The sequence below is a fragment of the Aulonocara sp. 'chitande type north' Nkhata Bay genome, linkage group LG15 (assembly GCF_057382095.1).
Source record: "Aulonocara sp. 'chitande type north' Nkhata Bay isolate Kocher_YH1m ecotype deep benthic linkage group LG15, A_spYH_male_GT1.1, whole genome shotgun sequence".
Taxonomy (NCBI): domain Eukaryota; kingdom Metazoa; phylum Chordata; class Actinopteri; order Cichliformes; family Cichlidae; genus Aulonocara; species Aulonocara sp. 'chitande type north' Nkhata Bay.
Window position 1 is genome coordinate 24,650,935 of NC_141358.1, and position 22,577 is coordinate 24,673,511.

At 41.2% G+C, this 22,577-nt stretch overlaps 3 protein-coding genes across 5 annotated transcripts in view; 1 reads left to right on the forward strand and 2 right to left on the reverse strand.

The window, feature by feature from the left end:
* cfap61 (cilia and flagella associated protein 61) overlaps positions 1–10,997 on the reverse strand; it is a 45,663-nt gene extending 34,666 nt beyond the window's left edge. Inside the window, exons 1-10 of one of the 2 annotated variants that reach the window (XM_086265135.1) lie at positions 10,282–10,997; positions 9,007–9,157; positions 8,768–8,844; positions 8,518–8,585; positions 8,310–8,430; positions 6,770–6,896; positions 5,500–5,673; positions 5,147–5,226; positions 1,603–1,642; positions 300–436 (exon numbers count right to left, since the gene is read on the reverse strand). In XM_086265135.1, coding sequence (XP_086121261.1) covers positions 300–436; positions 1,603–1,642; positions 5,147–5,226; positions 5,500–5,673; positions 6,770–6,896; positions 8,310–8,430; positions 8,518–8,585; positions 8,768–8,844; positions 9,007–9,157; positions 10,282–10,424 — 1,118 coding nt within the window. In that variant the 5' untranslated portion in view covers positions 10,425–10,997. The remainder of the gene's footprint in view (positions 1–299; positions 437–1,602; positions 1,643–5,146; positions 5,227–5,499; positions 5,674–6,769; positions 6,897–8,309; positions 8,431–8,517; positions 8,586–8,767; positions 8,845–9,006; positions 9,158–10,281) is intronic. The other variant, XM_086265134.1, reaches the window with a different exon arrangement.
* Positions 10,626–18,320, forward strand: crnkl1 (crooked neck pre-mRNA splicing factor 1). Of its 2 annotated transcripts, XM_086265136.1 has the most exons (15): positions 10,626–11,056; positions 11,465–11,981; positions 12,628–12,780; positions 13,063–13,154; positions 13,367–13,525; positions 13,880–14,046; positions 14,597–14,775; positions 14,877–15,047; positions 15,311–15,502; positions 15,661–15,720; positions 15,835–15,915; positions 16,328–16,567; positions 17,150–17,251; positions 17,377–17,625; positions 17,801–18,320. In XM_086265136.1, exons 2-15 carry the CDS (start codon positions 11,907–11,909, stop codon positions 18,170–18,172), a joined length of 2,292 nt encoding a protein of 763 aa, XP_086121262.1. In that variant the 5' UTR covers positions 10,626–11,056; positions 11,465–11,906; the 3' UTR covers positions 18,173–18,320. The 2 variants fall into 2 exon arrangements, with proteins under 2 accessions (XP_086121262.1, XP_086121263.1); XM_086265137.1 differs by lacking the exon at positions 11,465–11,981 and having other exon boundaries at positions 10,627–11,056.
* Positions 17,765–21,594, reverse strand: naa20 (N-alpha-acetyltransferase 20, NatB catalytic subunit). The gene is made up of 6 exons (XM_086265139.1): positions 21,466–21,594; positions 20,883–20,907; positions 20,620–20,710; positions 19,709–19,844; positions 19,468–19,613; positions 17,765–18,528 (listed from the first exon to the last, which is right to left on the reverse strand). Exons 1-6 carry the CDS (start codon positions 21,516–21,518, stop codon positions 18,443–18,445), a joined length of 537 nt encoding a protein of 178 aa, XP_086121265.1. The 5' UTR covers positions 21,519–21,594; the 3' UTR covers positions 17,765–18,442.
* Positions 21,595–22,577: the final 983 nt, after the last annotated feature.

A 22,577-nucleotide genomic window follows, 5' to 3' on the forward strand; every position in this document is an offset into this window, starting at 1 on the left:
ACTGTCTTGTGGCTGTCAGATGTCAGACTGGCCAGACTGCTTCGAACTGATTGGAAGGCAACAGTAATTTAATACAATGAGTTTAAATCAATACAAATAACCACTCAATACAACGAAGGTATGCAGCACAGCGTCTCTGACTGCAAAACATGTTGAACCTTGAAGCAGAAGACCACACCAGTGGATATTAGAGGAAATGTAAATGTTAAAAGTGACAGAGTCATTAGGTTCAAATACACTATCGGTGTTGTTCATTTGTGATTTTGGGAAACAAACAAAACTTGAGCTGTGAGATTTACCTGATTCCATCGCGGTGAAAGATATAGAGCTCATGTTGCGGCAAGCTGGTGGGAATTGACGGCACCCTGATAAAGTTCTGCAACAGGGGGAACTCAGTGGACAGATTTGGAACTGTGATAACGCAGAAGTTCTGGTCCTGCACAAACAAAGATAACACACATCAACAACTGAACAATAATCCATATATGGACAAAAACACTGGGCCACCTACAAATTACACCAACAGGAGCTACACGGCCATGCTCGGCATGAAGCTCCTGGGGTGCAGTTTTGTGCTGATGTTAATGCCAGAGAAGGTTTGGGATGCAGTGCATTGGTGACTTTTATGCAATATACAGCTCAGCGCTGTAACTTTAGATGGTCCTCCACTTTGTCACTGAGTGGCTGTGGTTTCTAAACCGTTCGACTTTGCAATAATGCCACTTACAGCTGATCGTGTAAAATCTAGGAGAGAAGAAATTCCATGAACTGATTTGTTTCAATGGACACATCCTGTTACAGTGCCCGTCCAACTGTGGAGCACCTATCAGAGCCATGCAGTGATTTCTGTTTGTTTTAGGAACGTAATACAATTTTTATTTATATACAGTTTTTAATGATCAAAAACCCCAAATCAAATTGATTCTTCTTCTCTCTCCAGGCCTAGCCATCAAAACAGCACAACTTCAAGGCAGGTTGTACTGAGCAGCCTTGCGATTTTGGTCTTCTGTTCGGAACAGACCATCTAAGAAATTTGTACTTCGCTTTGTTGAGTGAAATTCTAGTATTTTACTAGCTTGTTTCTAATTAGTACTTATTAGCAGTGCCTGTGGGTTGGACCCATATGGTTTATGGAAGCTGACAACTAGTGTTAGCGCATAACTGAGGGTTAGCTGGTTCCTGGCTGTGGCCAAAATGCTAATGCTAAGTTAGTTGCTACATTTGGTATAGCCACCTCTTAAGTAAGTAAGTGTGGGTGGCTCGGTGTTATTGACTAGGAGACTTCCAGACAAAGTTTCTCTGATTACCAAGTGTAGTTGTTCCCTGCCCTTTTTTCTTGTTTTTCCACATCATCAATTACAAATCAACTGAAAAATTGCTAAAATAAAATAAATTTCAAAAATAAATAACTAAACATCTTAATTGCCTGAAACTTTTGGAAAGTTAATTCTCACTTGTTAAAAAAAAGCTTTAATGTACTTAAAAAAAAAAAAACATTTTCAGGCATGTGAACCACTCTCAGGTCTAGCGAAAAACCAGGGGTCACTGACATAACGTAGAGAACATCTGACAGAGCTTTAAACTTGCAAAGGTGATACTCACGGGGAAAACCTGGAACAGAAAAGGAATAAAGTCCGCTGATCTGGAAGAGAAGAGGAAGAGGAAGTTAAGTGTAACTACGAGTCTGTGCCAAACTGGTGATCACTGTGGTGGAACAACTGTCCGACCAATCTGCCCGCTGCTTCCAGCTCGACTTCTCGCCTTCAGCTCTCTGTCACTTTAAGCATTGCTCTCATTAATAACGTGCTCACTCTCGGCAGGAAGCGACTCGACTCCATATTCAGTAACAGCTGGGAGGTGAGGCGGCGGTGAGGGGGGCTCAGCAGGAGCCAACTAACAGTCACTCTCCCTGCTTTAACGCGGCATATGACTGATGTAGCTCTGGACGGCTGCCACCAGCGCTGCCGAGTCACAGCCTCCAAAAAGTGAGAAACATATTTTAATTAAAACATGTAATATTTCTGAATATTTTTCCCATTTTTAAACGGTGATATCTGACAGTCGACATCTGTGAATTTTGCAGAAGTTGCCTCATACCTTTTAATAACTTTAGCTGCTGTGTTTACTTTACTTTTCCATGGCCTGCACATCACTTACATAGCCAATATTCTTTACTAAACAATTTATTATATCTGGATTATGACTTAAAGTGTTTTTATACTACAATTTCAGGTATTTACTTAAAATGTACATAAATTTAGATGCTTATGATGAAAGCAAAGACAAAAGGAATCGCAGTGACACAAAATGTCTAAAATCCAAAAATGAACACAAGAAAATCAGAAAACAGTGTTGGGAAAAATAAAGCAGGCAACACAACAAGCAGGGAGGATAACATATGTAAATTAAATAAGTCAGTATAATAATTTTTTTATAAAGTATGGTTTTCACATACCAAAGTGCTGTACAGGGTACGTATATCTATATGCACATGCACACATGCATACATGTAATTACAATACATATAAAAGACTAATTAGGTCCACATCATGTGGACGTCTATGACAGGTGCAGGAAATTGATATAGTTTATAAATGTAATATGTTTTTATTTATCAATATCAACATTGTTGTTATCAATATGATACATATGAATATGGATTATGTATAAACAAACACAATTTGTTATGTGTTGTTAGCCTATCGATGTAGTCAGTGCATGTGGGTTTTTAAAAATATTATTTTTTATTTTACATTTGCCTGTTTTTTAATTGATCAACTTATTTGTTTGTAACCAGGTTAAAATGGTAATTTATTCAAATGAAATAATGAAATTGTTGAAATCCATGTTCAAAGGTGAAAATTACAGAAGAGGATTAGGGGCAATGGGGGAAAAAAGAAGTTGGCACGTAATTCTGAGATTAAAGTTAACCTCAGAATTCAGATTTTTCTGAGAAAAATAATTCTGAGGAAAAAGTCAGAATTCTGACTTCAATCTCAGAATTCTGAGTGGGCACCTGTTTTTTTCCTTCTTTTCCAGAATTCCGAGAAAAAAGTCAGAATTCTGAGAAAAAGTCAGAATTCTGAGATTAATCTCAGAATTCTGACTTTTTCCTCAGCATTATTTTTTCTCAGAATTCTGACTTAAATCTCAGAATTTATCAGATTCTGAGTGGGGACATGTTTTTTTTTTTTTTCCAGGATTCTGAGATTAAAGTCAGAATTCTGAGAAAAAATTTTTCAGAAGAAACAGTCAGAATTCTGAGATTTAAAAGAGCAGTCCCGCATTTTATTGTGAAGAACTAAGGATTTTAAGAGGAAGTGAATTTGGCTGTGATCGGTAGCAGCACTGAGAGACGTTGCAAGGGGAAGTATGAGAAGTTTGTGCCAGTGCGTACTGGTCTATATGCTCAACTGTATTTGTCTATGCGCACATATTGCAAACTGTGACAAGCTGAGGACATTTCTGCTCCAAATCTACCAGGGATTCCTACTCTGCATTCCTTTACACTTAACTGTTTCTGTACAGTGAACATGCTCTCCACCTTCTGAAAACATGGGTCTACAGAGCCTATAGAAGCATTATAAAAACAAAGTTGTCCACAACAACTGCATATGGCCCGTACACAGAGGTCCTACAGATGTCAACACTAGACATTCAGTAGGTGTAAAAAAAAAAAAAAAAAAGAGGTCAGCTTGCATTACAAAACAACCCCTTTAGTGGACCAAAATTTTATGTCCAAGAATCCAATCCAACTTTATTTATAGAGCACTTTAAAAACAACATGGTTGACCAAAGTGCGTTCCAGTAAAAAACTGTGATAAAAGTTAAGTTAAACCACACATTAAACAGACAAAGAAAATTAAATAGCAATAAAATAAATAAATACATGAAAAAAAGATAAAAAATGAATCAGTAAATATTAAAACATGATTAAAATAGACAATAAAGTATAAAATAAATAAAATTAACAAAGTAAAAAAGATCAAAAGCAACCAAAAACTGACTAAAACTGACTACAAGCTGACTCTGGTCCTACCCCCAAAAAACGCCTTGGAAAAAAGGTTTGTTTTTAAAAGTCATTTGAAAATTTCAAGTGTTGGGGCCAGCCTAATATATGGAGGGGCAACTTTTCCATAATTTGGGGGCCACAACAGCGAAAGTTCTGTCCCCCCAGTTTTTCAGTCTTGACATGGGGAAACAAGGAGTGAGTGGTCAGTTCATCTGAGAGACCTTTGTGCACTGTATAGGTGTAGCAGCCCTGCCAGGTAGGCAGGCCTGGCCATTTAAAACTTTAAAAGCAATCAATAAAATTAAAAAAAAATTCTAATAGACAGACAACCCGTGTAAAGAGGGAAGAACGGGGGGTAATGTACTCATGTTTGCGTGTACATTTTAAGGTTATAAACAGGTAAACCATGTGACAAAACTGGATCCAGAGTGTGTCCATGTTTATGTGTGGGACCAGTCGCAAACATTAAAAGCATCAAGTAAAAAAGTCCTTTGCCAGTGGTTTAGTAGAATGTCTTATAAAAGAATTAACTCTGACGGCACTTTTTTGTGACAACAGTACAAATGGAAATGCTCAACTTTAAGTAGGGCTGGGTGATGGAAGAAAACCTATATATCACAATAATTTTTTTTTTTTGTTATATTGCAACACTCGATATATATGGTGATATGGCTTGTCTCTTTGTTTTGCAAATTACCGCATTTTGTTCGACATCCTCCCAATATCGCCATATTTTTCCCTATCTGGTAGTATATAAACCATACAAACACGCATGCTCAGCGCAGTGTGCTGGATAGAAAATGTTGCATTTGAATCGTGTGGGAGGAAAAAAGGTCATCTGTGATGGTGATAAGGAAGTGGATCGCTTAATCACAAGGTTTTTAAGTGTTTTTAAAGATTAGTTCTGAAGGCTTTGTGCCTTCATTGAAAAGAGCCAGCACAGGGAAATGGGGCACTTTCCTGGAGAGGAAGAAGGGGAATGAGGTGAGGATTCAAACGCAACTCAGCCACACTGATGTGGAGCTCAGAGTAATGATGTAATACATCAGGTTTTAGATACACGCAGGACACTTATCTGAAGTATTTGCTGTCGGTTTTAAGGTTTTAAATGTCAGCTTTATTCTGAAAGCTTACCTCAGTTCATAATTCTTGTCAATAACAAAGATCTGAATACAGAAGGTGTTGGATTTTTCTGAAATCTCAGCCTCCTCCTGCTGAGATGTGTGACAACAAACACAAACAGACTTCAGACTGTATAGTACGACTGTGTTCATCTGTTCTTAAATTATCTGAGCAATAAAAATAAAAAAGGAAGGATTAGATAGACAAACAGAGAAGGGTGCTTCTTTCAATTCATCTTAATTTCCACATCTTTATATTGTTTTGAGCAGTGATCACATTTTGCTGTCCAACATCTTAGGAGTGTTTTGGAGCAATAAGAAAAGTTGAATCATTTCTCAGATATGAGATAGGTTTGGTTTATTTACCTGCTCTGCAGCCCGCCTATGTTCATCTTCATCAGACTGAGCAGGAACTTTATGATGTTTTGTTTTCTGCTCTCTGATCAAACCGTCAAACTCACTCAGTTCAAATCTGCCAAGGAGCCACTTCAGGTTGACATCAGCACTGGCACAGATGAAGCCAACGGCGACTCCATTAATCTACAGAAGAAACACATGCTGTATGATCATACTAATGTAGCACTGCTTTCTTTTTCTCTCAGTGGTTTATCACTTCCTGTTTTATTCTGGTTTCCTGGCTTCCTCTGTTTTTCCTCCTTTTTTTCTTGCCAACACAAAAGTCTGCGTCTGAGGCTTGATTTACCTTTATCAAATGACCGCAAGAATGCTCAGTCTTACATTTAATAAGATAACACAGACTCATAGCTTAAGCTTTCTGTCTTGACCCCAAAGACCAGTTGTGAGCCAGGAGAAACCCTGATGTGTGTAGATAATCTCTAGAAGGTGCTGCCCAGAAGCAGAAATTTCATCAGGTTTTTATATTGTTTTACTTGTGTTCCTGAATGCATTCACCAGGCGCTCAATAAATGAGACGTGCTTCATATTTAGGTTTAGAAATAATTCTGAGGTTCCTGACTTTACAAATAGCATCTGAAAAAACACCTAAAACTTCACTGAATAGCTACTTTCACATTTCCTGTTCTCAACTTCAACAGGACTAAAAATAGATGGCATTTTTTCTGTGCACATCTGCATCAGCTACCGAGTTTGTCTTGCTGGTTTTGGTTGCTGATCATAAGTAGACAAGCTTTTATCACTAACAGACCATCTGAACAGGACGTAAGCTGGAAATAACTGAACGACACATTCTGCAGCTTCACAAACAGTTTCTGGCGTGCGGTGGACTGAAGAGAAAAAACCCTCTGGGACAATGTTGGATTGCGCTGAACATAATCAGACAAAAAGCCCAAAATGCTTCAGATGTCTGGACACAATATGTTCAGTGAGAGCATGCTTTGGCTGGGTATCAGCTCGTATCTGCCATATGCTGCCACAAACACATGTCAGCCCAACGGGCGGGGAGGGGAGAGGAGGATCTGTCGTCTCCCAAGTCCCGAGGGAATGAACCCTAGCGGGGTTTCTGATAGTCACTCGTCATCACAAAGCTGCTATTACAATATTTTTAGACACACATGAAACACATGAGACGCTTAGAACCACACACACGGGGGGGGGGGGTGAATCAAGGATTAACCCAAAATTAAGAGTAGAAAAAAATCTTTAACATGGAACAAACCTCGCAAACAGCGGTGTGATGCTCCTCGGCCTCAATGAGCGCTGCGAGGAAGAACGGCTGGTGACTGATAGACAGCAGGTTTGTCTGCTCATCAAACAGAGGTATAATGTCATTGTGATCCTCAACCCTGAAAAATGGAAAAATGGAGACACCTACACTTAAAAAGATCACCAGTCAATGTACTATTTCTATTATTCTATTTCTGCTGTGCAGTGTGAACCTGAACCCTGATGCCTGACAGTTATCGTCACCCCTGCAGCTGTACAAACACTCTTTATCCACTTTTGGATCATAGATTAAGATTTTACATTTAGATTTAGCTTTGGGTTCATGTTATTCATTTGCACCTGTAGGCAGATCTGGTTACTCATACATTCACATATCTACAGTTTTTAAAACGACACAGAAAACAGATAAAGATAACACAACACAGGAAAAAAGCAACCGTACCATATCATGTAAGACTGTAAAAGGTACAATTCATCAGGTGGACACAAATAAGAAGGTAATATCTTGTGGAAGTTTGATAAAACAGTTCATTTCTAACATTTCAGTGCAGCTATGTAGCGTAGTGGTTTACGCATTCATGTGACAGGCAAAAGACCTACAGCCCCAGATCCCCTTGGGATGTCTGAGGAAGGGTATCTGGTGCAAAAAGTCTGCCAAAGAAACATGTGGAGCTTCCCTCTGTACTTCCTACTACTGAGAGAAAGTTCTTCTGCCACCTGGTGGCCAAAAAGAAAATAAATTCAGCTTTAACTTTACCAGGTGTGCTGTGGAATGATCACTTTTGCTCAGGGAGGTATACACACACACACACACACACACACACACACACACACACACACACACACATATATATATATATATATATATGTATGTGTGTGTGTATATGTGTGTGTATGTATATATATATATATACATACATATACACACATATATATATATATATATATATATATATATATATATATATATATATATATATATATATACATATATAATTACCCTCATTGTAATTACTGTTGAATTTTCCATCACAGCTTGCTAATAATATGCCAAAGCGCTGTAAAGTTATATCAACTTTATCTACTTATAAAGTTGTTTCCTTGTTAGATGCACTTTATGACAGGTTTAGAAAAATCCTTAACAAAGGCAAGAATTTATGGATCAGGAAAGCTATTTAATTTCCCCTTGTCACTAGAAAAGGTAATGAGCTGGCTCCACTGTTCTCCTGAAGTTCCTTCTGTCTGTTTTGCATTTTCTCTGTTTTCTCTGGCAGTTCTACGTTTACCACTCCTAAAAACATCCTTGGTTAAACCTGCATCTTCTGTGCCAGAACTCTTAAGCATTATTTAACAGCCTATTGTAAGTTCAGTCATGAAATAAACTGCTGTGCTCATAGAATCTTAGTTCCTATGAGTTCTTCATCACATCTTACATCAAAATTCAAGTGAATAAATGTTTATTTATAGTACATATAGTGCTCTTTTATTCACTCTACTGTTTAGTAGCCTGGGAAGGAATCAGTGGAAATCACCTGGCTGCGCGGACAATAGGCCGGGGACAGTGAGCTTTTCTGTGGCAGATCAGTGCCAAGCACTGAGGCCCGGGGTCGGTCACACGCTCCAACGGCTCAAATATTTCATCCAGCGCTGGCTCTGCAAGCACAAAAAACACCTGCATGGGCCTCTTGGAAATTAATGCTTAAGTGAATTATAGAATTTAACTTGCTAAATCGAAATCACCTAAACTACCAACGTGTGGGCTGAGCAGACAGACGTATTCAAGCTCAGCAATGGCGTTAAAGATGGCCCTGCGAAACAAAGCGCATCAAGAAAAATGATCATTTTACACATAATGCATTCAGCTTTCAGGACGTGCATACTGTGCTTGCTTCTAATCAAAGTGCATTGTAGTATCTCCCTTGCACTGATATATGAACCTCATCGAATGATACAAGAATTTTTTTAAAAAGGGCTTTTTTTTTTATCATACCTCATTATCTCTTTCACACTTGCTGTGGTGAAATTCGGCCGTGCCACAAAAAGGTGGAGGAAAAGTGTGTTGAAAGGCTGCAGAAAGACGACAGTTTAATCCACTGCAGGTGTGAGCTCAGTTCATTTCATTTCATCTAAGCAGAGCATGGGCACTTGGCCACATTATTTCCAGCAGATGTTAATTGTCTCTACTTAATGAAAACCTTATGTTAAAATCAGTGAATAAAAGGTACAGACTGTGCATTGTCCAACACTGAAGTGTTCCTGCATGAAAGCTTCCCACTGCGTCTGATCCACCAGATCTCCAATAGGGTGATCAAAGAAGGAAGCGTGGCCTAGGATGTCGCCCTTTTCATTGGTCAGAGTCACAGCCAGGTTAGCTTTCTCTCTGAACAAACATGACAAGAAAGTTCAGTGATGGTCTCTGTAAGGGTTTGAAATTAACTGAGAGCACAGATGTCTACATTAATCACCACATAACTGTGATGAGAGAGTGGCATCCACCACATGTTATCAGAGACAACTTGGTCCTCTTGGATCCTCCAAAGGAAAACTGAAAGAAATAGTTTGAAGCAGTTGCTATGACCGCCAGGTGGAAGTGGGAGAGCTGAGAGAAGAGCACCAGTTGAGGTGGTTAAAGCGTGTGAATCCCTCTTAGGTGAGGTGTTTTGGGGATGTATAAGCCCCCATAGCAGGCACCACACTGCCCTTAGAGGTGGGGAAAAAAATCAGTATATCATCGTATTACTAAATTTTGTGTGGCAATATTGTTTTGATACAATAAATTAAAAATATTCTTTGAATACTATGAACAAGAGGCGTAAGCCCACACACCACCATTCTCTGATAATGTTACCTGACATTATGAAAAAATTTCAACTGTGTAATAAAAATAGAAAAAAAATCTAACCCAGAGCTTTACAAAGTTACCCCCCCCCCCCCCCCCAACAAAAAAACAACAACAAAAAAACGAAAAACAACTGATTGCCACTTGTGGTGCAATCAGCAATCATTGCCTGAAGCTCTCACAAACACTTTTGATCACCAGGCGATTGCACAGGTCGCCTGATAGGAGGCAACCTTTCGGCAAACAGTTGTAGTCTGACTTTGACCGACTGCAATCATTTGCAGAGAGATTTTCGAGACCTAACTCCCATCCCCTCCAACACTATAATTCTCCTACAGTTCTCAGCATGAAAACTGATGTGAGCAAATAAACAAGAATAGATATTACACTATTCTATTCTTGTTTATTTGCTCACATTTGCTTAGACATTACACTTAAGACAAGAATAAACCACCAGTCTGTGCAGAACAACAGTAATGTTATATCACAGCTATATATCAAAGAGACGATAGAAATCTTTTCAGAGACTGCATAATTCCAAAATAATTATCTAACAGTGTTTAAAACAACTTATTCAGCTTGTAGGTGTGTTTGTGTGCAGAGAGCATCTAGTTTACGGTCTAAACTCTGCTGCTGAGATGTTTAAGAAGAAAAACTTTTCTCACAGCAGATGAATAACATTGACTCTTCCAAACACCGCCTGCGCAGATGGACTAATGAGGCCGTCTATCTCTTCAGCGTCCGCGGACTCGCTTCTCCTCACGGTCACGGTTTCCTCCCGGGCGCTGTCTGAGGTTACAGTCTGCATCGTCACCCGTATTATATGGATAAATAGTAATAACAAAACTAAAGCAGACAAAAGACGGCCCTTTTGTAATAAACTATAATATCAGGCTGGTGGATAGAAGAAGGTGAAATAGTAAATAAATATAAATGAATTCAGCTCACTGTTTTCACCTATAAAGAAACCAAACCCAGTTGCCATAGTAACGTAACGCCAGAACTCCCGCGGTTTAACCGGAAGTCATAAAGCAACCTTTTAAAGAACTAAAATCAGTCTAGAAACGAGTTTTTAGTCTTCATCAAAACTTCCTTAAACTGGACAAATGAACTCAACTGAAGTCCGTTATAGTGAATATATTCTCTATATCGGACAACGTACATATAAACTATTCAAAATGGCATTGGCGAACAAACGGTAGATGGCAGCAACACGTCTGCGTTTTGAACAAAAAGACAAAGAAGAAGACGCGGGGCATTGTGGTTACTGTCATGGTGGCTGACGCTCGGTGAGACGGAAACGTTTCGCTGTCTTTTTGCGCCGTTCGGTAGTTGTCGGGACAGTTTAAGTGAGGTTTTTAACGTTGTTTGTTGGTTAAACCTGCCATCAGAATGGCGTCTACGGCGGCAGGGAAACAGCGGATACCGAAGGTGGCGAAGGTAAGCGAACAGAGCAGTATCAGAGCTCCAGGCTAATGCTAACATAGAACTCGGGCTAACGGAGCAGAACTAAAATCTAATCTCATCTTTTCACTGCCAAAGTTACTCACAAAAACGTGCTACACTGTAGTAGTTTTAGGGGTATTTTACCTGCTTAACAGGTAGTTCTGTGGTCTGAGTTTCACACAAGTTACATTAGCTGTAAACTTTCACCACGCTCTGCTTTGTTTTGGCTTCCATGTGTTTTACGTGTGCTTAATTTATTCTTGTTTATATTAAGATTTAAAATCTGGCACATTTGCGTTCCTTTGTGTCTTTAAAGTTAGAAATGTGTTTAAACATGTATGCAGTTTCTGAAAAATGACTATTATAGTAATAGGACTGTGTGGACTGTGATTGTGTTTGCAGGCGACAGTGTGATCTGTATTGAGAGTAGGGAGCTTCTGGAGGTATATGGAAGCAAGACAGAATACATGTGTGTAAATGAGAGGGAGACGGGTGTACCAGTGAAGCTGAAAGCAGTAGAGGAATTGATGGTGGATGAGTTTGAGTATCCGAAGTCAACCATCCAAAGCAACGGACAATGCGCAAGAGTGGTAAAGAAGAGAGTGCAAGCAGGGTGGAGAGGAATGTCAGGGGTGATTTCTGACATGATAGAGGCAAATGAGAAAGGAAAAGCTTACAAGATGACAGTGAGACCTGCAGTGATGCACGGTTTGGAGACTGAAACTCACAGGAAGCAGAGCTGAAGGTCAGAAACAGCTCTCACCAGTTACTTTGAAGACAAAGTTAGAGGCAGAGATGGTTCCAACATGTGCAGAGGAGGGCTAGTGGATATACTGGTCAAAGGATGTTGAAGGTGGAGCTGGCAGGCAGGAGGAAAAGAGGAAGATGGATGGATGCTGTGAAGAAGGACATACAGAGGGTTGGTATGACAGAGGATGATGCTGGCATAGGGTGAAATGGGGATAAATGAGCCATTTGTGACTCCTAAAGCAGCGGTCCCCAACCTTTTTTGAGCCATGGACCGGTTTATGCCCGACATTATTTTCACGGACCGGCCTTAAGGTGTTGCAGATAAATACAACAAAATAAAACTAGTACCGGTACCGGGGAAAAAAAGAAGATTTATTCATAACACACCTGAAAAGACCCAGGAAAACAGAGTTAACGATAAAAACGATAACAAAATAACGATAAAAAACGATAAAAACCGTGAAAACCATACATTTCACACCTGAGCCTCAACTCTCATGGCCCGGTACCAAACGACTCACGGACCAGTACTGGCCCGGGGGTTGGGGACTGCTGACCTAAAGGGAGGAGTCAAAAGAAGAATAAGATGATGATGGAACAGTCGCCTCAAGGTGCTTTATATTGTAAGGTAACATAAGCGATTAAAAACTCCAACAATCAGGAGAACTTGGTATCTATGGGGAGGAAGAACTCTATTTTAACAGGAACCAGCAGAAGCAGGTTCAGGGAGAAGCTGTCTGCTATGACCAGTTGCGGGGAAGAGAAGAAAGACCAACTTTATGCTCACGCTAATTGTATTTTGTGATGTGTTTTAGGTGAAGAATAAAGCTCCGGCAGAGGTTCAGATCACTGCAGAGCAGCTGCTAAGGGAAGCCAAAGAGAGAGAGCTCGAACTCCTGCCACCACCACCGAAACAGAAGATCACCGATCAGGAGGAGCTCAATGACTACAAACTGAGGAAGAGGAAGGTAAGCGCTTCCATCATATTTTCTCTGCTGGTAGTGTTCACATTGCTCTTACTCATACCGCCCTTTCGGCAAGAATTTTTAACAGCTTTATTTATGTTTTAAAAAGCCAGCATAAAATATTTGAAGTGTGTTGCTCTCTTGTTTTACTTTTGCTCTAATAATCATGTTTAGTTAAACAAATGTGTTTGTAGTTTTAATCTAACCGGAAAATTTGAGATGTTTCCAGCACACACAAATATGTTTTTATAGTTTTTGGACATGACGAATATCTTTTTCTTTCAGAGCTTTGAGGACAACATCAGGAAGAACCGGACCGTCATCAGTAACTGGATCAAATACGCACAATGGGAGGAAAGTCTGAAGGAGATCCAGAGGTACTGAGGCAAAATCTGCTGAAAGTCAGAATATTAAATGGCTACAACTTCGCAGGGGTCCAATCACAAACATCTTAGTCTTGGTCGTACTGAAATAAGTGGAATTGGTCATCACATCTTTTAACATTTTAGTAAACTTTTTAGAAATATTTCTCATGCCCATGTGTCTGCATGGTCCACTTTTACCTCACCAACGGTTACCCTCGTTTCAGAGCTCGTTCCATTTACGAGCGGGCGCTAGATGTCGATCATCGCAACGTCACTCTGTGGCTAAAGTACGCTGAGATAGAGATGAAAAGCCGCCAGGTGAACCATGCCCGCAACATCTGGGACAGAGCCATCACCATCCTCCCCCGAGTCAACCAGTTCTGGTAGGACTTAAAAATCATTTAATTGCTTTATTTATTTCTTGATTGTTTTGTTTTCTAAAATATCAGCAGGCTTTGACAAGTGGCACAGTCACAATTTTCAGTCCTTTTTTGTAGTTAAAGATTAAATAAATGCATTTGTTGGCTGATACTTTATTGACGCTTATCTAACAATAGAGTAGCTGAGATGTAATCGGACGTAAACAATGTGTTTTAAACTTTGAAAAGTGCATCGTGTGTGAGTGTGAGTCTGCTTGTGATTGTACAGCTCTGATGGAGAGTCTTTGCTGTGCATCTGTTGTCTGTTTTTGTTAAATCTTCTGTGTGTAATATTTTGAATGCTGTTCCTTTGCACAGGTACAAGTACACCTACATGGAGGAGATGCTGGGAAACATCGCCGGCTGCAGGCAGGTCTTTGAGCGATGGATGGAATGGGAGCCTGAAGAGCAGGCCTGGCACTCTTACATCAACTTTGAGCTGCGCTACAAGGAGGTGGAGAAAGCCCGCACCATTTATGAGCGATATATCCTTTTGTTGCTTTACTAACATGCAGGATACTGGGAATTGTTTCCCCACAGTTAAATTCAAACAATATAATAAAACTTTAAAATACAGAAACAAAAAGCGCGATCAGGGTGATGGTCTGAGTCGTCCCACAGAGCCTGAGTTCATTATTATCAGGGCTGTTTTCTTCTCAAAGCTACAAATTATGTTCTCTGAAAGACAACAGAGGTTGCTGTCAGACTTCCTCTTTATATGTTTATGTAAACTATAATACCACTTTTTATCAACTCACCTTCAAGGTGGAAGAATAAACCCTAAAATACTGATTAACCTTGAGGAATGCCTTTTCCTTGCCTCACCTGGTTCCCCGTCTCTGTGTGTGGTCGGGGCTTCACAAGCCACACAGAACCATCTCTTCTGTTGGAGCATTTCTCCCCAGTTTTCTTCATCCTCCACCTCCATCTAGCTGTCTTTACTGTTGCTGAACACTTTATTCATGCTATTATTTTATTCTGATTGTTTTATCTCACGACCTTTGTGATGGTGCGTTTGCCTTAACGTTGCTGCACTTGTCATCGTTCACCCTGAGGTGAAAAACTGGATCAAGTACGCTCGCTTCGAAGAGAAGCACGGCTACATCGCCCACGGCAGGAAGGTGTACGAGCGGGCAGTGGAGTTCTTTGGGGAGGAACATGTAGATGAAAACCTCTTTGTGGCCTTCGCCAGGTTTGAGGAGACTCAGAAGGAGGCGAGTGCAGCTCAGACTTCTCAAACTTCTTTCTGGCTTTCATTTTGTTGGAGATCATATTGTGAAATGTATTTATTTACTTTTGTTCTCTACCTTTGCAGTTCGAGCGAGTCCGGGTGATCTATAAGTACGCTTTGGACAGAATCCCTAAACATCAGGCACAGGAGCTCTTCAAAAACTACACCATGTTTGAGAAGAAGTTTGGAGACCGCAGAGGAATCGAGGATGTCATCGTCAGCAAGCGAAGGTTCCAGTACGAAGAGGAAGTTAAGGTATCAGTTTTAAGGAATTACGTCTGGAAATCTGTAGAAAGTGGAACAAAGGAGGAAGATGGGTTCATTTTCCTTGTCTACAGATTTAACGCCCTGATTGGTTTGTTTTCTCTGTACTGGTGTAAGAAACAAAATAGGCTTCGTATTTGGGGTTTTCGCTTAATTGTTAACTTGCAGGTTTTATGTCACCTACTCTGCTGTTTGGGAAAGTTACGGGGAAAATGAAATGCTAAAAAAAATAAATCATACACTCATAATCCCAGGCGAATCCACACAACTACGACGCCTGGTTCGATTACCTCCGTCTGGTGGAGAGCGACGCCGACGCAGATACGGTGAGAGATGTCTATGAAAGAGCCATCGCCAACATCCCACCCATCCAGGAGAAGAGACACTGGAGGCGATACATCTACCTGTGGATCAACTACGGTCTGTATGAGGAGCTCGAGGTCAAGGTGGGTCCATCATTCGGCATCTTGTTAACCTCCAACAAAGTAAAGGACACAGATCTGAATCATGTTCTCAAGCAACAGACATAACCAGGCTGTAAAGAAATGTAAAACGAGACGTCTGACAGTGATGTGTGCGATTAAACAAAACTCTGTGATGGCAGGATCCCGAGAGAACGAGGCAGGTTTATCAGGCCTGTCTGGAACTCATCCCCCACAAGAAGGTAATTTACACATTAAAGGCCGCACCTCTTCAGTGAAACCACTCATGCATTATAGTAAAGGTGTTCTTGTGTAAAGGTGTTCACCTGATTGTGTCTGTCGTTGTTTTGTTTCAGTTCACATTTGCTAAGATTTGGCTGCTCTTTGCTCAGTTTGAGATCCGACAGAAGAACCTGCAGGCAGCCAGAAAGATCATGGTAAGATTCCTCAGATGCACGTGCAAAACCACCACACGTTGTGCAGTCAGATGTAAACTGAATGCATAGAGTGCTGTATTATGTTACATTTTGGGTGACTTAATAAGTAGTTTTTAAAAAACGAGCTTCCGTTCATACTTTCTTGTATCAGTCTTTTTGCAGAGGATGGGGGTAGAGCAAAAAGTGTCTTTTAAAGTAATAAAAGCAAAACTTAAAATCAGGCGAAAGAAAACGGAATGAGAACTGCAAAAAGAAAACTTTTGCAGAACAAAGGCATCTCCTCTTCCTCGCCTCCAGTGCCCCTCTTGCTCTATGCCGAGTTCAGTCAGATGAATGTAACTCACTGGCTCCACAGGAAGAATGGCATCAGCGTCTGTGTCCGCTTTCTTCTCATCAGTATTTCTCTCCTCAGGGCACGGCGATCGGGAAATGCCCGAAGAACAAACTGCTGAAGGGCTACATCGAGCTGGAGCTGCAGCTGCGAGAGTTCGACCGCTGTAGAAAGCTGTACGAGAAATACCTCGAGTTCACCCCTGAAAACTGCACCACCTGGATCAAGTTTGCTGAACTGGAGACAATCCTGGGAGACATCGAGCGGGCTCGGGCCATCTTCGAACTCGCCATCGGGCAGCCACGGCTGGACATGCCAGAGGTAACTGGAAACCTCTCACACAAATGCTGCCCCCTGGTGGCGAAAGTTAAATAGCATTTTAATGATGGGAGGAAAAGAAATGCCTTCTTACCTATTTTTGGAATACTTTTAAATCAGGGGTCATGTGAAGGAAGAGGAGAAGAAGCCTGGTGAGTGAGATACAGTGGGTGCGTCACAGTGACGCACTCAAGTGTGGTGTTCAGGTTTTGAACTTATTCGACTGTTTTTAAAGCTTCTTATTGTGATTTTTGTGAACATCACATTTCATCATCAGTTTTTACTGTCACAGTAATCCATCTCCTACAGTGTACTCCATTCATAGGACAGGAACCCAGACTAAACAGTTGATAGGCAGCTTCATGTAATCCTGGATTAGTGTTCATGAAGCAAAGTGAGATCAAAGTCAAGCTAGGTTTCTGTTTAAAAATCGTAACATTTTGTAAAATGATCCTTTATTTTAATTTCTTTTAAAAACCTTCCCGTAGCTTCATTTTCACTGAAATATGTTCGACTTCTTATCTCACGCTTGACATTGCTGCCCTGCTGATGAATTCAGTGCACTCACGTCTGTTATGCCCGCAGGTTCTGTGGAAGTCCTATATCGACTTTGAGATTGAGCAGGAAGAGTTTGAAAACACCAGAAACCTTTACAAAAGGCTACTGCAGCGCACTCAGCACGTCAAGGTGAGAGCTGCACTCCACAAACCTGATCCCAGATCTAACAAACTGTCTATAGTAAAAATATTTCATGGCTTTCGTGTGACCTGCCAGCCATCAAGCTCTGTGCTTACCATCTTCTTCTCCTGCAGGTTTGGATCAGCTACGCCAAGTTCGAGCTGTCGGTGGACGGCCCCGACCGACTGCAGAAGTGCCGGCAGATCTATGAGGAGGCCAATAGGAGCATGAGGAATTGCGAGGAGAAGGAGGAGAGGCTGATGCTGCTCGAGTCCTGGAGAGACTTCGAGAAGGAGTTCGGCACAGACAGCACTAGAGAGCGGGTGAGGAAGCTGCTGCCGGAGAAGGTGAAGAAGAGGAGGAAGCTGACTGCCGAGGATGGGGTAAGAGATGGACAATGTCACAGCTGGATGGTGACAGCCACCAGAAATGTTTTCTCAAATACTGATTTTTTTTTTTTTTTTTTTATACACAAAAATAACTAATGGATTAATTAAAAACCTAATTTACAATAATTGGATCGTTCTTATTTGTCCTGATATAATTCCATCCCATCAGTCGGACGCTGGCTGGGAAGAGTACTACGATTACATCTTTCCAGAGGACGCCGCCAATCAGCCCAACCTCAAGCTGCTCGCCATGGCCAAGATGTGGAAGAAGCAGCAGGTCATCACAGAAGACGACGAGACGCTTCCAGAAAATGGTCCGCCGGCAGCTGAAGAGACAACAAAACAGTCTGTGGAGGCAGCAGCTTCTCCTGAGAATCGGCTGACGACTGCGTCCAGCAGAGAAACTGCGGCTGAGACTGAACAGGAGAAAACGTACGACGACAGAGACGACGACAACGACAGCAGCAGCAGCGAGAGTGAGGAGGAGGAGAAAGGTGGAGAGAGGAAGGAGAGCAGGAGCAGCGAGGAAGATAAAGAGTAAATTCCCCGCTCAGGGACTCGAGGGGAGCAGACAGTCTGGATTTTTCTAGTATTTTTTTTATTTTTATTTTTTTTAAACGAGTCTTTATTGTATGTTTTCTTTGTGCGATTACACAAACATCAGCTCAAAGTCACGTGTTGTGTGTTCTTTTTCTAAATGTTCATTTAATATTTACAGTAGATGAAACTCTTTGTAGGACCAGTGGCTCTCTGAGGAATGACAGTTTATCAATGTACGAGTATCACAGAGTCAGAGAGCCACAGTCTGCTGTTATTCGATGTCCTCGGGTCTGACGGGGTGCGGCAGTGGGATGATCGACTTCTTCTCCGTGTCTCTGGACAGAGCTTTCCTCATGTCTGAAGGTGAAAGGCAGCAGGTTTTGTCCTTTAGTAACACACTTTGTAAATTAATAAAAACCATGTAAATTTATTTTAAGTTTAGAGCAGAAGGCACAGAGCTGTCGGTGAGCTGAACGGGGCTGTATTAGAGTCTCTCACTGTTGTTTCAGCTGTTTCAAAACTAACATCAGCAGTTAAATTAAAAGTTTAAGTATTCTGTCAGTGCACCAACGTTTAAGATCCACACCGGTCAGACTGACAGCAATCGGAAAACGATAAAACATCTGATGATGGAACACTGTACAGCATACCGGGGCTAATGGTAATGGCCTGTATTTGTATAGCACTTTACACATCCAGCCATCCACCCATTCACACACTGGTGATGGCAAGCTACATTGTAGCCACAGCCACCCTGGGGCGCACTGACAGAGGAGATGAACCTGAACGAGTGTCAAATTTCTCAAGAGAGGTTGAACTTGAGACAGACCCCCATGTGGAACATCTGTCACATGAGAGATATTCAAGTCCTTACCAATTTGAAAACAAATTTGGGTGGCTGTGGCTCGGGAGGTAGAGCACGTCATCGACTATCTCCAAGGTTAGTAGATGACCTGTAGTTGGTTGGTGGTTTGAGGCACTTTTGGGGGTCAAATGCACTCGAATACAGTTCAGATACATGTTGCTTCATGCAGATCATAAAAATCAGTTGTTTACATCCTGCTGCAGAGGTCAGAATAATTCATGATGATGCTAAAAGCTGCCGTACATCTGTGCACCAATTCAAGTCTCCTGGATCGTTTTAATATTGCTCATTGCTATGGTAACGTCTCTGTGCAAATCACATCAGCTGTGAGTTTAACAGCTGGGGAAGGCAATAAAGGAAGCAACTTTCTGATTGGCTGCAGATGCAGTTAGAAACCTTTCTGAGATAAAATGACTCTGCTGCGATCTTACCATAAGCATCTTCATCTGGCTCTCCATTGCTGGCAGAGTAATACTCTATGACTGTCCTGTACACGCTGTAGCCCAGACGTTTGTACATGTTCACTGCCACCTGGTTGGACACTCGTACGAACAGATCCACGAAGAATCCGCCTTTCCTACAACAGGTCAAAGTCACAGACGTCAAAAATCAAGAGATTTGAAAATGTGAGGGATAGGCTCGCACAGTTTTCATCCCAGTCCTGATACGAACCTCTCTGAGATCTCCTCCAGCATTTCCATGAGTTTGGCGGCCAGGCCAAGCCGTCTGAACTCCGGGGCCACGGACAGAGCGGTGACGTGGCCGTGCCACTCCTCGCGAGCCACAGATCCCTCCGCCTTCCCCATAACTGCAAGAAAGTTCCACATGACCTCAGACTCAGGCGAGAGTCACAGGGTTTATTTTAAACTGTCCAGGATCTGTTCTAAATCTGCACCCTCTGTTCAAACAGGCTTGCGTATAGCTGCAGGTCTGCTCAGCGCGCCACCTTCAGTGTCTAAATCATGTCAGAATGAAACGGCACCACATGCTGTACAAATAAATGAATCAATGCATAATTAGCTTTAGTCATCCATAACACACTTCCTTTGGAGGAGTCATCTGTAGCCTGTCTCCAAACCTTTGAACAGGTAAGGAGGCAGTCTTTGGACGTTTACAACTCAATAAATGTGTGAGAGAGTTTCACAGCATCACAGAGCAGTCAGGTTAGGGCTCATCTTTCCATGGATCAGCCCTCTGTTATTCTAGGCTTTTTGAAGGCCTCCCCGTAAAATGACCTGCTGCTCTGACCTTTCTTTTTTTGTGTGGTACATGGAAAAGCTGCACATGAATCAGGTTGGATATGAAACAAAACAGGATCAGAATCATGCCCTGCCCTTGTGGTGTCATCGCTGCACAGAAGTTTTGTTCTGATTTTAGTTTGAGGGGGAATGGACACATTTTGGACAAGGCAGAACATATGTAGACCGACACTCCCATCCTTCTCCACAAACTACACCCAGATGAGGTAAATACAAATATATGTATTTTCCTGTATGACTTATTATTATGTCATTTTAGAGGCTAGCATGGTTTCTCGACAGTTAAAAGATGACCTTAACCTCTGTGGAGGCAGGAGGACTTACTGTAGCCCATCAGTTCTCCTCCAGGAGCCTCAGCAACAATAAAGTACTCCGGCCAGTGAGCGAGGTACTGCAGGTAAAACGGGATCCCATACTGGAGGTCAAAGGTTAAAGAAAACTATCCAGAGTAAGAGGAAACACACTTAAAATACGCTTTATATAATGTCAGGTACTCCTTATTATTACTGCATCGGTGTAATTAAATGTGGATGCCATCCACGGGTGGGCCCTGAAGCTTAAATAAGCAGAACACAGGTAAAGGATACAGTCTCTGTGAGAGGATCCAGGTTTCTGATGGACAAAACACACAAAAACATCAATGAGCCGTTAACATTCACATCCAATTATCCATTTCCTACCAAGCCCTTTCGTTATTCTAACATGGAGAGAAACGAACAAAACTCAACAGAAATAACGGCAAATTTATAATTTTTAGCATCACATATGGGCATTTAAGTTACGCAAATAGCCTAAATGTTTCCGTTGTGTCTATAGGAAAATTCGGCATGTCTTTGCTCGACTTACACCCACAGACTTTAATTCCACACACACATATATATACACAGCTTCTTCTTAATCCTGCGTGGTCTCGGTGTGCCGAGTATGTAGCAGCTTTGCCAACAAAACTATAATTTTCAGTTATTAAACGTAGAAGGTTGTTTAACAACATGCTGAAAGTGTTGAGGTCTGTATGACCCGAGTCGCTAAATGATGTGATTTTTGCATGAAGTTTGGTCAGGAATGGCGCAGCCGCACACCGAACACACAAGCTGCATCCATTCCCATCAGTCACACCAGAAACAGCGTTAAATTACAGCTTATGTGCTAAAAGAACGAAACCCTACTCACATATTGTTGAATTTAAACAAATCATCGCATGTAAACGGCCGCAGAGTTGTCATCTTGGCTCACTGTAGCGTGACCTTTCACCCCACAGAGACAACGAGATATCGGCTACCTTTAGGAGGCGATGAAAAAGGAGCAGCGTCCCCAAAGGGATAAGGCAGGTACTACACTATTGACAAAAACTAGATTTTTAAGGGTTTGTAATTTTACCGTCGCAGAATCAGCTGATTAATTTCAGTATATTTAAGGTTTGCCTTCATGCTATAAAAACTGTATTTGAAAAGTATTTTTACCCATGGCAGCTTATACGATGAGCCTGGTGTCAGAATGTATGTTAAAAAAAAAGACCTTTCATATGCTTTAACTTTTGTTCAGCCAGCTATCCCACATGGTGATATGACCCTCGAACGTTTGTCCAAAATGCACTTTGAAGTTTTCTGCAGTGAATTCTCAAAGAGCAGGTCAAACATCCAGAGTATCGGTTCCTCTGCATCACAGATGTTAAACGGGTGCAGTTCAGCTGTTAAACTATGATACTGATACTCATATAAAAACAAACTGCAAGATTAAGTCTTTGCATTGTGACTCTTGGGTTGCGTGTAATATTTATTTGCAGTTTTTAACGGAGCATAAAGTTATTTTTCAGTTGTTTTTCATTGTCCTTATGCATTTCAGCCCACTCCTATGTACTTTGAGGGCATTTAACTCAGAAAATATTCATAATATGAATGTAAAATTTTGCATTAAATAAACTTCAGTAAAGTTATTATTCTTTTTCTTAATTATTCTGGGGGTGGTCATGTGGGAGCCTTTCTCATATTTGACTGATTTGAAAACTTCGAACAAAAGCAACAAAAAATGTCTTTCTTCTGCCAGGGGAGGGCGCCATATCCAAATAAATCAACAGAGACTTGAGGACAGACTGACAGTGAAGCCTCTGTAATCTGTGTGCAAGGATTAATGAGACATTTAATCTTCTTAATAATGAGATATTGTTTGGAGTGTTCGTGTATATGTGCAAAAATAAGAGAAAGGAGAATCCAGCAGGGAGCACTATGAGAAACCTTCTGAGAATACATGTTTCTCTTGGCACAGACCTCACGTTCATCTGCAGT

Bases quoted from the DNA above. Each gene is read 5' to 3' on its own strand.
- crnkl1 (XM_086265136.1), top strand. From the start codon at position 11,907: ATGTTGAAGGTGGAGCTGGCAGGCAGGAGGAAAAGAGGAAGATGGATG. The intron at 12,781-13,062 runs GTAAGCGCTTCC...TTTTTCTTTCAG, and splicing joins ACAAACTGAGGAAGAGGAAG to AGCTTTGAGGACAACATCAG. The intron at 15,721-15,834 runs GTAATTTACACA...GTTTTGTTTCAG, and splicing joins AACTCATCCCCCACAAGAAG to TTCACATTTGCTAAGATTTG.
- naa20 (XM_086265139.1), bottom strand. From the start codon at position 21,518: ATGACAACTCTGCGGCCGTTTACATGCGATGATTTGTTTAAATTCAAC. The intron at 20,908-21,465 runs GTGAGTAGGGTT...TTTGTCCATCAG, and splicing joins TTGTTTAAATTCAACAATAT to AAACCTGGATCCTCTCACAG. The intron at 20,711-20,882 runs GTATCCTTTACC...TTTGACCTCCAG, and splicing joins TGGATCCTCTCACAGAGACT to TATGGGATCCCGTTTTACCT.